The sequence below is a fragment of the Pleurodeles waltl genome, chromosome 6, assembly GCF_031143425.1.
Source record: "Pleurodeles waltl isolate 20211129_DDA chromosome 6, aPleWal1.hap1.20221129, whole genome shotgun sequence".
NCBI lineage: Eukaryota > Metazoa > Chordata > Amphibia > Caudata > Salamandridae > Pleurodeles > Pleurodeles waltl.
In genome coordinates, this window is record NC_090445.1 from 984,810,219 (window position 1) to 984,823,566 (window position 13,348).

A 13,348-nucleotide genomic window follows, 5' to 3' on the forward strand; every position below is an offset into this window, starting at 1 on the left:
CTTAGGCCACCCACTGGCTTTATGCCAATTTACTCCGCTTTGCCTGTGGAATAATGCTTGTGCCCGCTCTCTTCCCTTCCCTGTGCTTTCTCCTGACGTGAGTAGGGAATGTGTGAATAGCCAATGGCCACACTTGACTGCTGCTTAACCCTCCCAACGACTTTAGAAGGCTAGATCAGTTTCTACCTTTATACCCTCTGCTGTGCCTGCATAGAGAGTCAGTAGGCAGGACAAGGGGCCCATGACAGCTGACATGACTCCTGCAATAGTGGCCGAAGATAAAACATGATCAGAGTGGTTTCCCCTGTGAAGGTTAAAACGGACAAACAGCTACCTTTACCTTCACGACTGAAACCAAAACACCTTGTTCTCCCTACAGAACAAAATCATTAAAGCAAAACGTCTAAGAAATGCTGTTCTCCGCATGTCTAAACTGACATCAGGAACACACTTAGTTCTTTCTTTGTTGCTACTGTAGGGAGATCCAGAACTGAAAGTGCGCAGATTTTGATCGATATTCGAGTGCAAGATTATATACTTAGGTTGCGTGTAACTAGACCAGCTTTTCTTGGATGTATACACATTAGATATCCGGAATGTCCATGCATGACATGACTGTTGACATCACTTACATCACTATTGGCAGCATTAAGGAATGAATGAAGTTATAAGCGATTTCTTACCCGAGCCCATGCCCCCTCCCTCCCGGATTGCAGACCGTGGAAATGCACCCTCGTTATTATGCCCTGCACCCAGCCTGGACTCTGAGCCACTGAAGGAGGTGGATAGCGGTCTAGGATGGAGAGGGCAGCTGAAGGCTGTGCCCTGAGCACTGACTAAGGCCTCCCATAACTAGCAGGGATAAAAAGAGGCACGATAATGCCCTTAAATACATGAACTATATGGATGGATGGGCCTTGGCGTGTAACTCTCTTATTTCTTTTATTGTTTGTAACAGCACACTCATCTCTACTTCTCAGAATACCATTTTGCGCTTTTCGCCTTTTGCCTTACCTATCTTTCTTTCCTCGAATGCTCCTCCCTCCATTCGTTATCCCTCTTGTCCTCTTTTTCCCCACATACGTTTCTCCAGGGATTTCTCCCAACACTCTTTCCAGCTACTATAGTTTTATTATGTGCCTCCATCTTCTGTTCTGCATACGTGTTTGTGATCAACTCTTCCCTGCTCTGCCACTTCCCGCTTTCGAGATACCTTTTTTCAAATACGAGTATATTTTGACTGAAGGCTGTAATTACAAATCTAACAGTTAACTTTGAAGAAAAAAACTGAAAAATGGTTATAGTTGGCTTCATATGTAGAGCAGTTTACTTGTAAAGACAGCTGCAAGACAGGTTAGGTATGTATACCCTGTGATATTAGGCGCTTTATGGGCTTGGCGCTGCATTGCCTTTCCCTCAGCCCAGCTTTTATGTCCGTATGTGCCTTCTCCACCAGAGGGCACCTGGTTTACCTCAGTCTGAGTTAGTGGGTTCTTAGATGCCTGGGCAGCGGGTCTGTGTGCTGACAGCAGGATGTGTGTTTTTGTGACTCGCACTCTTGCACACAGTGCTTTAGTGCCCGTACTTTATCTTCACTTACTGCGAGGAAAGGCAGGCATTCACTGTGTTCCACTGCACGCCTTCTGTGGTATCTACTTAACTGTAATGCAGTATTACAAAGTAGACGTTACAGTTTGACTTATTACCGAAAATATCAATATGCAAATAATGAGAACATAAATGACAGGACTTTATTCTACAGTAATAGCATTGTTACCGTTTGGCCATATTTTTGTCAATACTCAGTAACTATCTTGCTGATTTCTTTAGAAAATCCTTTACGTGGTTCCTGTATTTTTCACCTAATTTAAAAAGTCCTCAGCGCTGCTTGGTCCCGGAATGTCTGATGGGTTGAGCTGAGCCAAATGATCTTTGACCTCTTTTGAAATATGTCGTTGACATGGCTCTTTTCAGTTTCTGCCTCAAATTTAGCCCACCATTGAGCTAATTTGTGTCTAGTCGAAGTTCACCACATCATCCCACATCCACAGTGATTATTGCTGGCTCCCAGGCATGTGTCTTGCTCTGAACATTCCCCAGGGTATGGACGGCTATTTGTGTCATCCATTTGTCAGAACATCAAGGCACATCCCAACAAGCCACTGTTGATGCACAGTAATGTAAATGGAGATGCTCTATGATTTAGCCAAGTAAAAGCAAAAGGGATGAAGGAGCCCTCCACTTCAGGGCAAGCCGTCACTGGTGCCTTGCAAAAGGTGCTCCACTTACTAATATGTTCACATATACATGTTGCATATACCTCCCAAAAACTGCACTCGTATCACACCACAGCCGAATGAGCTCTACCGGTTCCCCATTCACAAGCAAGCACAATTCAATCACAATTCAAGCTCACCATCCACAATATCAAGGCACTAAATAACACTAGCCCAGCGTACCTCAACAGCTTCTGCTTTCATAAACCTTCCAGATAACTCTGCTTGTCTGGACTCCTACTTGCACAAATCCCATTCATACGAAATACCAGATTTGGCTGTCAAATCTTCTCCTACGTTGCTCCTAAAGCGTGAAACGTCCTATTGCTACACATAAGAGCCTCTTCCTCACTTCTTGAGTTGCACAAGAAGCTGAAGACCTGACTTTTTTTTAGTAGGCCCCTTACGGCCCTAGCTGTGTCTAAACTCTCAACTGCTCAGCGGAAGGATAACCTCCTGATGATAGTGTGCTCTAGAAATCTGCATAACATACACATGCATGTGTGCATATATTCACTAAGCACTATTGTCTTGATACATGGTTGGGTGAATGTGATTTTTGGTCTGGCCCATCTGTGGCATTTTGCAGATTTTATTTTCATAACTGTTTTGCATTTGTTAATAAGACAAGTAAAATGTGTCCATTAGAACCGCAAGTTACCCATCTTCTGTAATAGTCTTGCTGTCAAATACTTCCCCACAAAATCCATTTGTTCCAATGCAAGGTCCTTATGGTGTTTGGGAATAGAGTGGTTAAAGTAGGGCATTGTGTAAAGCTGAGTGAATGACTGAGTATTATTTTTCAGTGCCCACCCTGTAAACTGACAAAGGCCGAAAGAGCAGAGCTACTGGTAGGGACTGTATGTGTATGGAGTGTTTAACTTCTCTGTGTATTTTTATGTTGAGTCTTCGTGCTTATCCGTGTGGGCACATGATTAAAAATAAGAAATGAGCAATGAGTACAAAACTGCCTGGTGTGTAAGTAAAGGAGCACATTCCGTTTCCACGTGGTAAGTGTGAACCATAACAGCAGGTTCCACTGCACCTAAACTAATTTCACCAGTTGTGAGATATATGCTATTGGCTCCTTCAAGGTTGGAAACTCAAACTGATCGTATAATTCCTTAGATCTATCTTTTAGACCTCATTCTCATAGGCAGAGTTTCCATGTTCAACATGAGCGAGGAAAAAGGAGTACTCACTCCCTCTCCCTTCCTGAACAGCTGTCTGTTAATCTGTTAACCAATCCCTTGCAGTGAGAATGAGAGAGGTTATAACTTGCTTCACTTGGCTTACACATAACGCCCAAAGCTGCTTTCAAGAGGTCTTTGGAGAAGAGAAACTTTCATATGATCAAATGGTCTTTTTGCTTTGATGAAGAGCATCACTGCAGATTTCCTCTCCATGACTTGAGGCACCACATCAACTATCCATTTTGTGTTAAGAAAAAAAACTTGTTTTGCATCTCCCAGTCGATCTCCGTATGAAGATTTTATGAAATTTTGGGGGTCAAGTTTTCCGAAGACAATAAGCCTGTAGTATGGTCAGCCAATCAGCTCTTTCTCTTTACTCTATTTAATGTAACTTCATCCTGAGTTATGGCGTCTTCCACCTAATAATACATACATCTGTAACTTTAAGAGTTGTGCACGTCAAGTTGTGATCAACATTTGACAGTGCCACAGTTGTAACATTTTTTTAGATTTGAATGAGGAGTTTCAAATTGTTCTAGATGTGATTTCTTTGTGAACAGCTTACCTCCTAGGTCAATTCATGTCTAATGCATTGTACCTAGGACCTTGTTCTCAAGATTAAGCATTATTGCGCTTCGCTTACATTTTATTTTATATTTAATTTGCACATGTGCGTCTTTCTGTGTTAGTGGAATGGCCAGTGTCCCTCACTATCGTCATTGACAATGTTTAAGATTGCTTCCTTGGTATTCCTCTGAGCACCTTGAACAAGTATTTGGTTGAATGAAGTGCTAGCATCAACGTTATTGAGCCTCTAGACTGCTTGCAAATATGTTGTAGGAGCGAGGATTAATATAATGGAATTTGTCATATTACTGTACTGAAAAATTACCTTTATGCCCGTGCCTTTTGTGACACCTTCATCGTATCCGCTTGGAGTGGCAGCCTCCCTCAGTGCCACATTTTATACCCTTATTTATGTCGCACACAGTCATTTAGACTCGGCCAGATTTTTACACCGCCCTTTGTGTACCCCCAACCGACATCTTACGCTGTGTTTAATCTTGCAGGCAATGCACTACTTCAACTAACTTATTTCTTCTGTGCACCGGTCTCAAAGCACTTCAGCCCTCCCACTACTCATACTCCATTGATACTTTGCAAACCTGCTCCACACTTACCCTGCCTACCCCAAACTTCCACCTCTACCTATCCACAGCTAGTCTTCATTTAGGTATGTTTCCTGTAGGCAGAATACAATGCTGTCCAAATCTCATGACAATATTGGAGCTGATTCTCTTAGCATGATTAATATGCTGAAAACATCAGAAATCTAGGTATTACAAGTTAAGGTGCCAGCACAGAAAAAGCACAAGAAGACACTTGAAGCAGTTTTCTGTAGATCCCCCCCTGTGTCCTAAGTCCCAAACATCTTACCCCCCTCCAACTCTCCCTCCAGAAGAAGATCCCCCCCATAACCCCCCCCCACCCACTAAAACGCACAAGACACATTACGGTGTGCATAAAGAGAAATCATATATTCCCTTTATTATAGAATTCCAGGAGTGGTTGTTTGTGACCTACTCCAGCATTCACACTTCAAAAACGTTAATAATTAATTTCTTCCGCCACTCTGGTTTCAGCCTCTCTTATTAGGAAAAACTGAATCTGTCAATTTTTTTCAGATAGGTTGTTTTTGTGCTCCAGCGTGTGCCCTTTTGATCTTTTGGGTTGCTCTATATTTTGTTTTGGTAGTTTTGTGGCCATCTTGCTTTCCTTTGGAATGAATCTTGTAAAGTTTAATTTGAACTTTAACTTCTCAAACAAGAGTCCCAGAGAACAGATACCAGTTGTTGGAAAACCTGAACCTTACTCTTCAAGAACAATAGAAGCCCATGTGAAATCACATAAAAAAAAAAAAGTTATCATGGCCTTTAACTCACTCCTCAATGCGTTGTTAAACTATTGAATTGCCGACATGCTATCTGAAGACTTCCTAGGAAGTAACTTACAATAAATGTAAAGCAAAGGGCAATATTTAAACAAGGTCTGGGCCAAGTGTCTAAATGTGTATATTATTTTTATATCTCGTCTGTCTTATGGCACAGTATCATATTTTTTCATTTTATTTTTTCTATATGTACCTTTATTACTGGTCTTGCACTTTCTTTCCCTTATTACTTTCCTGAGATTGCTTCTCCGAAAGTAAGGAAATCCTTCTGTGACTAAAAGGATGTAATGCATTTTATATACCTTTTTTGTACCTTTAGTCCTTTTGTTAATGCCTATACTAGTAAGGATGATTGTGAGCATACTGTTATCTCTGCCCGTTTGGTAGCGGCTACCTTTCTCTTGCAGGAGGCTGTGTTACTAGGTGACTCTACAGATAGTGTCATATAGCATTACCACCTGTGGATCGAGTAGGACGCAAGCCCATGGAGTATTCAAACCCCACCCCCAACTAAAGCAGACTTGCTTGTGGCCTTGCACATTCATCTCATACCAGTCACACTTGCAATAACCCTCCTGAACAGTGATGCCTTACCAATGTTTTTTCTTTTTTGCTGGGGTGATATTTCCACCATGAGTTTGTCACAAAATTGTTTAACGCCATATCTTTGCCTCCTGTGTGTGTCTGGAGATATTTTAAATCTGCTTAGGTGTAAAAGTATTTAAAGTGAGCCAACAACTTCGGACTAAATTTTCTGAAGGTCCTCTTCCTTTTTCCTGGAAGCAAGCAAACCATGCGCTAGCTCCAGTACTGATATCAGTCTTAACTGATTTGCAACGGGTGAAAATTCTATCCTCTGAACTTAATTTTGTGACACTTATCCCAGAGACTAAGAGTGGGAGGCTATGCTACTTTCCAAAGCTCGTCTTTTAAGAAGTAGTTAAGAATGCTTGCTCTTCCCTAGATCCTACCAATACCAGGTATTCAGGGAAAATACAAGAGAGCGTCACCTTTGCTCTGAATGCCTCTCTCTGGTTCTCGTTGAACCTCTCTAAGCACATGTTGATGCCTTTTCAGCACAATACTGTTAATGAATGCAAGGTTTGATATAAGAGATTTGTGCCAGACTGTATTTGTAAAGGTTCGTCTTTATCAGAGACAGAGTATGCATCTTATGTTCATCTTGTTGAACTGTAGTATTTTTCTCCTATAGTTTTCTGGAGCCTAAAACCTGCTGCTTACATGGGGCACCGACTTCTAAAAGCCAGACTTCAAACGAGTTTTCAACTCCATTCGTGGGTTAGACTCAACAGCCCCCAGCACAACCTTATTCAGGCTCATCTGGTTACTTTTACTCTTCGTGGTCTCACTAATCTGCTGGTGAACACTTTGCCTGGGCCACTCAAAGAACTCGTGTCCAACCGTTCACCTGTTTTTTTTTTTTTAGTGTGGAGGGAGTTGGTGGCGTGTGTAAGACACACGGATAGCAGTCTGTTTACTGCCTCAGGACAGAGGACATTTCATTGCTCCGGTTGAGATTTATTGGCCTAGAAACCACAGTATTCGCCTTAAATATTTGCTTTCTGTGCGATCTAAACAGATGGCAAAACATTTCTAGATTCTATCAGGAAGGAAGGTGTCATCCAGTCCCTGTGGTGTTTGGCAACTCGGTGATTGCTCAAAAGTGGAAGTTTAATCAACAGGGGGTTCTTTGCTCTTGCGAGCATAATCTGTTTCTGGGGCCTCTAACTTGTGGCAGAGGGTTGAGGCTTAGCTTGCTGGGGCTCGGCGTGAGGCGTGGGGGTTAGGTTACTTGGGAGATGTCTTTTTGTAAACCTGTTACGTTAAGGCATGCAAGTGGCTCTTCCCCTTCTTTTTGTTTTACTCCGGATTTCCTAAAACGGCCACATTTGTTCTGTTATATTATACCCAGCAAGCATTCTACCCTTCTTGTCCAGCCCCATTTGTTTGTTTTTTGCAGTGGGAGCATCATTAGGATTGGCGTTAACAAGAAATTAGATTTGACTAAAATTAAATGTATACCACACTTACTAATATGGGCTTTTAGCTATCTTCCTTTATTGGTCTGCTATTGTGACATTTACATTTTTCTTCATCCACTGTAGCATCTAGCATGGGAAAGGGTCAGTCCACTTTAGCCTTTGGGTAACGGCACAGAGTTCACAAGGAGAACATACACACACAAAGTAGTTCCCTTCAGTGCCAGTTGCTACTATGGAAGTATGTGCACTTTGAGACTCAACAAGTTTGCTTTTACAAAAAAAATCTTTTTTGTTTTTAGATTGACTATTACATAGCAGATTCACCAGCAGTTAAGTTTTACTGAACTTAAGACAAAACAAAACCAGCATTGGCAAAGGGAAATGGTGGCAGCTGACGTACGCTTATGGGTTTGCCAATGCTTGTTTTTCTTTAATGACTGTATCAGGATAAGGATGGGGAAGGCATCCCACCGATTTTCATCTCATTTATTTTAGGTTTAGTTTGAGTCTCATCAGCGGATGGCTTAAGCACCTCACTTATTGACATTGTGTTCTTTTTACTTTGAATGTATTCAATACAATCCTTGTATTTCAGTTGTCTGGTGATACAGAGCACACCTGAGTAATGAATCCATTGGCTCTGTAACTACTTTTTTTTGTATTTCATCTGGTCTTTATTGTATTTTTGAAGTTAAAACGACGAGATAAGCTGGATAGAGGAGAAAATATATTGCCAATAATACTGTAGTGCAACAGATTGGAACTAAATTGTTGGAACAGCCAACTAGAGACCCCATTTCGAACATAAATGCATTGGCATCTTGAAATGGCAAAAAATATGTATAAAAAGGAAGTTCGTGAACCATGTCTCAAGCCTTGTTTTTGTTCTCCATTGTATGGTTTTGTGGATGAGAGATCATTCTTAATGCCACTTGAGTTAGCTTTTTTTCACTTTGTTTACTTTTTATACTTTTTAACCCCAGCCTTTTGTGGTCTTAGGACCAGATGCATAAAGATTAGGGATAGCGATTTCCGAATAGCGATTTTATCTGAATTGCTATCTGGAAATCTCTATCCCTTTTGTATGAAACCTTTAGTTCCATACTTGCAGTTCCTAGTGAGTAGCAAAGAGACCTACCTCAAGAACATTAATGATGTAGGTCACAGTGACCAATTGGGGATCTCAGCAGTTACAGGAATGGTGGCCTGCTGAGGACATTTTGATGTCTGTGATTACTTTTGAAAAATTATTTTTTTGGACCCTAATAAGTTGTACTTTGGTCTTGGGTACTATTGGATGTACTTCCTTACTGCTTAAGTTTTAGTACTTACCCTTTGCTTGTTTTTTAATTTTATTGAAAAAATAAGCACTCTGTTGCAGCATGTGCTAATATGTATATTCCTGAATGTTTTCTATTACTAGAATCCAGTCTCCTTTACCTTTAAACAGCAGCTCTGGTCTATGTAACCAGTTTTTGAAGGGAACTGATCAAGTTGTGTGGAGAGGGTGGGGTGCTGTATGCATTTTCATGGATATTCTAGTATGGTGCTTTACTTTTTAGACTTAAATATGGGTTCTCAGTTATTGGTAAGTCGACTTGAAAATTATTTCATCCATGTAGCGATTTATTTTTATGAATAAATAATTAATCGAGCATATTTACGTCCACGGACACTAATGCCACGCCAGTATAATAAATGTGACGTAAAAAATTATTTGGAAAATGTTTACTAATAAACGCAGATTCACACATTTATTACAAATGATTTCTAGTCAGTTGAAAGAAGAATTCAAATGGGGCCATAGTCATAATGCCTAATTATTTTAATTCTTTGTAAGTATCAGTTTTACCCCTTATGCTTTGATTAGGATTGAATGCCTTTGTAAATCCTGAAAACCATAGGTTGACATAAAGCGGTGGTTCCCAACCTGCGCCCCGGGACCCCTGGGGGTCTGCGACGCCTCATTGGGGGGTCCGCAGCTGCTTAGAGAATTTACTAATTTTAACAGATTAGGTCCCCAGCTTTCAGTAATGACTCAGTGGGTGGTCCTCAGATTCCCATAATGATTCAGTATGGGTCCTTGGGTTCCAGTATTGATAAAGTGGGGATCCACAGAAGTCAAAAGGTTGGGAACCACTGACCACGAGATGATGCAGAATGTCTTGTGTTATCTATTACCATTGTTGTGAAGGCTGGGGAAGCCTCATAACGCACTTAGGACCTTGCCTCTTGAGAGTTATGTCCCCCTCCAGACTCAACAGTGACCATAAATACCATACTATTCTCAGTTTATCTGCAAGTACAACTTGTACCATGCTGTTCTTTCATGTGCATTAGTTATAAATACAAGTATCTTTCCTGATCCAGAATACAGTTTCATTCCACAGGCTAAAAGTGTGAGAAATGAAGATCCAGAGGTTGACTCAGGTCCAGAATATCTATAGCTTTATAGAAAGAACATGATTTGACCTTTACCCTGTAGTAATAAATGCTTGTGTTTGCTTATCAGTACACTTGGTAAAATTAACATTTTATTAGATAACTTGTATGTTCATTAGCATGGCATGCATGCATTATATGAATAAATATTGGCCCTAATTATAATTTAATTTTGGGCATTGGCACAATTTGTTGTTCATGCGTTTGTGTATTAAGATACTTATGTAGGTACATCCTCAATAGCTCCTTTTCCCTCATTTTTTCATTTGATTCAATTGACGTGCTCGGCACACTACCTACTACACTGCCATTGGGCACGTTATGGCAATACTTATTTGCTTGTTCACCATGCAGAACTTTAACAAAGGAGGTGAGCTCCAAAGAATATTGTTTGAACCCTCAGCTGAGTGACACCAAGAATGGACACCTGATGCACAGGATTCTACATTGAGGCAGATTTTCAAAAGTGCAGATATTGTTCTCCTTCCCACCAATACTTTCTCAAGGAGCACCCTCCACCCATGGTCTCGTTAGCCACTGGTGCAGAGCTACCTCACAGAGGTGATCATGGCTTCTGACTTTAGAGGTTTTGGGGAACTGTGGGAAAACAGTTCTGGTTGAGAGGAGGAAGAGTGATGGAAGGATTGTAGCTTTTTTCCTTCTTAAGAGATTAATTTCAAAATATTGAACTCATAACGGTAACAGTGTATTGCAGATTCCTTCTTCTGTATAGGCCTTGACTTTTCCTGGCAATCCTTTTGGTATTTCAGTGTATTATCTTGACATGGCTGCTTCCTTCGTTATTGTATGGGACGAATTTTGCTTCAGTTATCGTAGAACTATGTGATCACAGTCGCCATGTTTTCTGTTGCTTTCCTTAGATAAGTGTGACTATAACATTGGAATGTTGACGGATCCATTCAAGACATTAGAGCACCAGCAGGCTATACGCACTGGTAAATGTATGCCCTACGCTGTCAATGTTCCAGGGAGCTGTCCACTCCCTTTAACTCTGCCTCTCCACTATGTGGATTGTGCAGGGGAACCGGAGAGCCAAAGGCTGTTGAAAAGGGCGCACAGTTTACCCCTTTTGATCTCCCTGTCACCAGAGTCTTGGAAAAGGGGAGGGGAGGGGGGTATTCTGCTCAGCTCTTGTATCAATTGGACCTGCCAAATGTAGAAACTGTTTGAAGGAGCCCAAGGAGGGCTGGGACCTTATTGCTGACCAATTTGACATCTTGTGCTGTGTGCGCTGCCAGCCAGAGCTGTGAAAGACACTCAAGCTTTGGTGGCTTTAACCCCCTTGTGTCTCCCAGTAGATGGTGGAATTTTCTGATAGCATTAAAACCTGCCATAGTGGGCTGCAGTATCCACTAAAGGTCTGCACCATGGGTATAGGCCCTGGACTTGGTACAACACTGGGCTGAGTCTTTAACGGCTGGTGTAGCCCAGTAGAGTGGCTTTAAAACTAGATCATGTCCATGGCTACTGTAGTTGAAGTGCCCCAGCAACTCTATTTCATCCATTTTTTACATTAATTAAAGACCTCAGAGGCATGGTCCACAAATTTATTCAACAACTATTGCAAAGAAAAGCTACACATTTCTGTTACAACTCATGTGCACATCAAGACAGTACATTGATCTTCCTCCAGTTAATTTCATAGACTATGAAATTATTTGAAGCAGCACCCTACCAAACGTCTCAAGTGCCATGGAAGAGACCATTTCTTACTGTCTATGGATTTTTTTGAAACCCCCACGTACTCCCAGTGAGTGAGCCTTTGTCACAATGACATAAGTAGATTATGATAACATGTTGGCAGGCAGTCTAGATTATGGGGTTTGATTTGGGCCAGGCTTTATTTATGCCTTTCAAGCATACTGGCTTAATTCCGCTTCATGTTGTGAAAATTGTTAAGAGTACTGTCAATACCACAATTGATGTTGGACCTCCCTTACAAAAATGAGTCGTATGCTTTTGAGCTCAGCAGTCTGATGTGTACAGTTTTTTTTCTGGTTCACTCCTAAAGCTGATCCATGCCTTTGGATCATCTTTGTACTTTGTAAAAGTTATGTTGATTAATCCAGTGCACATTTCCCTCTCATGCAGTTTGTTGAAATGATTTTGAGTTGCTGAATTACCTATTTTTGATATAACTGTTGCAGGAAATGATCAGAAGTTGAGCATCATATCGGGTGCAGATGATGAAAAAAGTGAGATTCTCCAGCACAACTTTCCTGATAGAGGAGCAACTTTGACTGAATTGGAAGGAAAATTAAAAGCAACGCAGAACCGCATAGTGGAACTTACGGATGAACTTCAGGGTGAAAGAGCAGGAAACGAAGAGCTTAGATCTACGCTGTCAAGCATGCAGCACTCTTTATCCTCATCAGAAGAAAAAGCTTTAGGATTAAGTAAAGAGGTTCAACAAATTACCTCTAAATGTGAAAAGATCATTTCCGAGTTTCAGGCACAAAAGGAAATTAACAAGGAGCAAGGAGAAAAGATCAGTAAATTGCTAGCAGAAGTAGAAAGTAATAAGCTTAATATCTCAGATAAACTTTCTCAAATACAAAATATCCAGGTGAAAATGGACCTGTTGAGCAAGGACGAAACTGAAATGAAAACTTTGGATTTGGAGAATTCAACACACAGCTGCTCTGCAAGCACTGGTGAAAACACATTGCCTGATGCTTCTGTTAATGCAGATGGGCGTAGCAGCGCCTTCCACAGTGCCATAGAATGCCTTTGGAAAGAGTGCCAGCACTTAGTAAAAGTCTCCTCCAAAAAAAGCTGCCAGATAAAAAAGCTGGAAGAGCAGCTTTTAAGTCTAAAGGAAGACACCGAGGGAGTTAAAACGGAGAACAGTCAACTCAAACTGAAATTGAGTGAAGTTGAAAATCTAGGAAAACTGCAGAACGAGGAAAAGACCCTGACTGAGCATTTAAGAAAGCAGCTGCTTGAAACCAACATTCTTTTAGAGTTTGAAAAGAAAAATGTGGTCGAAGTGACCTGTAAATTAACAGAGCTTGAAAAACAAAAGTCCAGTTACGAAGACAAGCTACTAGAATTAGATTGTTTTGTGAAGACCATTAAAGATAAAAATGAAAGTTTGGAAGAACAAATCCTACAAAAGAAGTCTGCATTTGAAGAATTGCAGCAAAGATATCAGGAATCGGAGAAGATGGTTCGGTCATTGACTGATAAGGAAATTGCACTGAAAGATGAACTGGCTGAAATAAAAAATAAGCTAATAAAGGTTCAGGTCTCCCTTGGAGAGGAAAAAAGGCAAGAGGAGATCAGAAAACAAGAAATTGAACAGTAAGTATATTAAAACATCCTTAATAACGTATTCAATGGAAGACCAAGTAATGGACTGTCATTGACTGTAATCTTGCAGAAGCTTGTATGTGCCAAGAGAAATGTGATTTTTTTTAGTGTTGTCAATATTGTATATAAGTGGATTGAGACACCTGTCAG

General features: G+C 40.8%; 1 protein-coding gene across 1 annotated transcript in view; it reads left to right on the top strand.

Moving 5' to 3' along the window:
* KIF20B (kinesin family member 20B) overlaps window positions 1-13,348 on the top strand; it is a 434,415-nt gene that overhangs the window by 213,298 nt on the left and 207,769 nt on the right. The window contains exon 20 of the mRNA XM_069239865.1: window positions 12,034-13,189. Coding sequence (XP_069095966.1) covers window positions 12,034-13,189 — 1,156 coding nt within the window. The remainder of the gene's footprint in view (window positions 1-12,033; window positions 13,190-13,348) is intronic.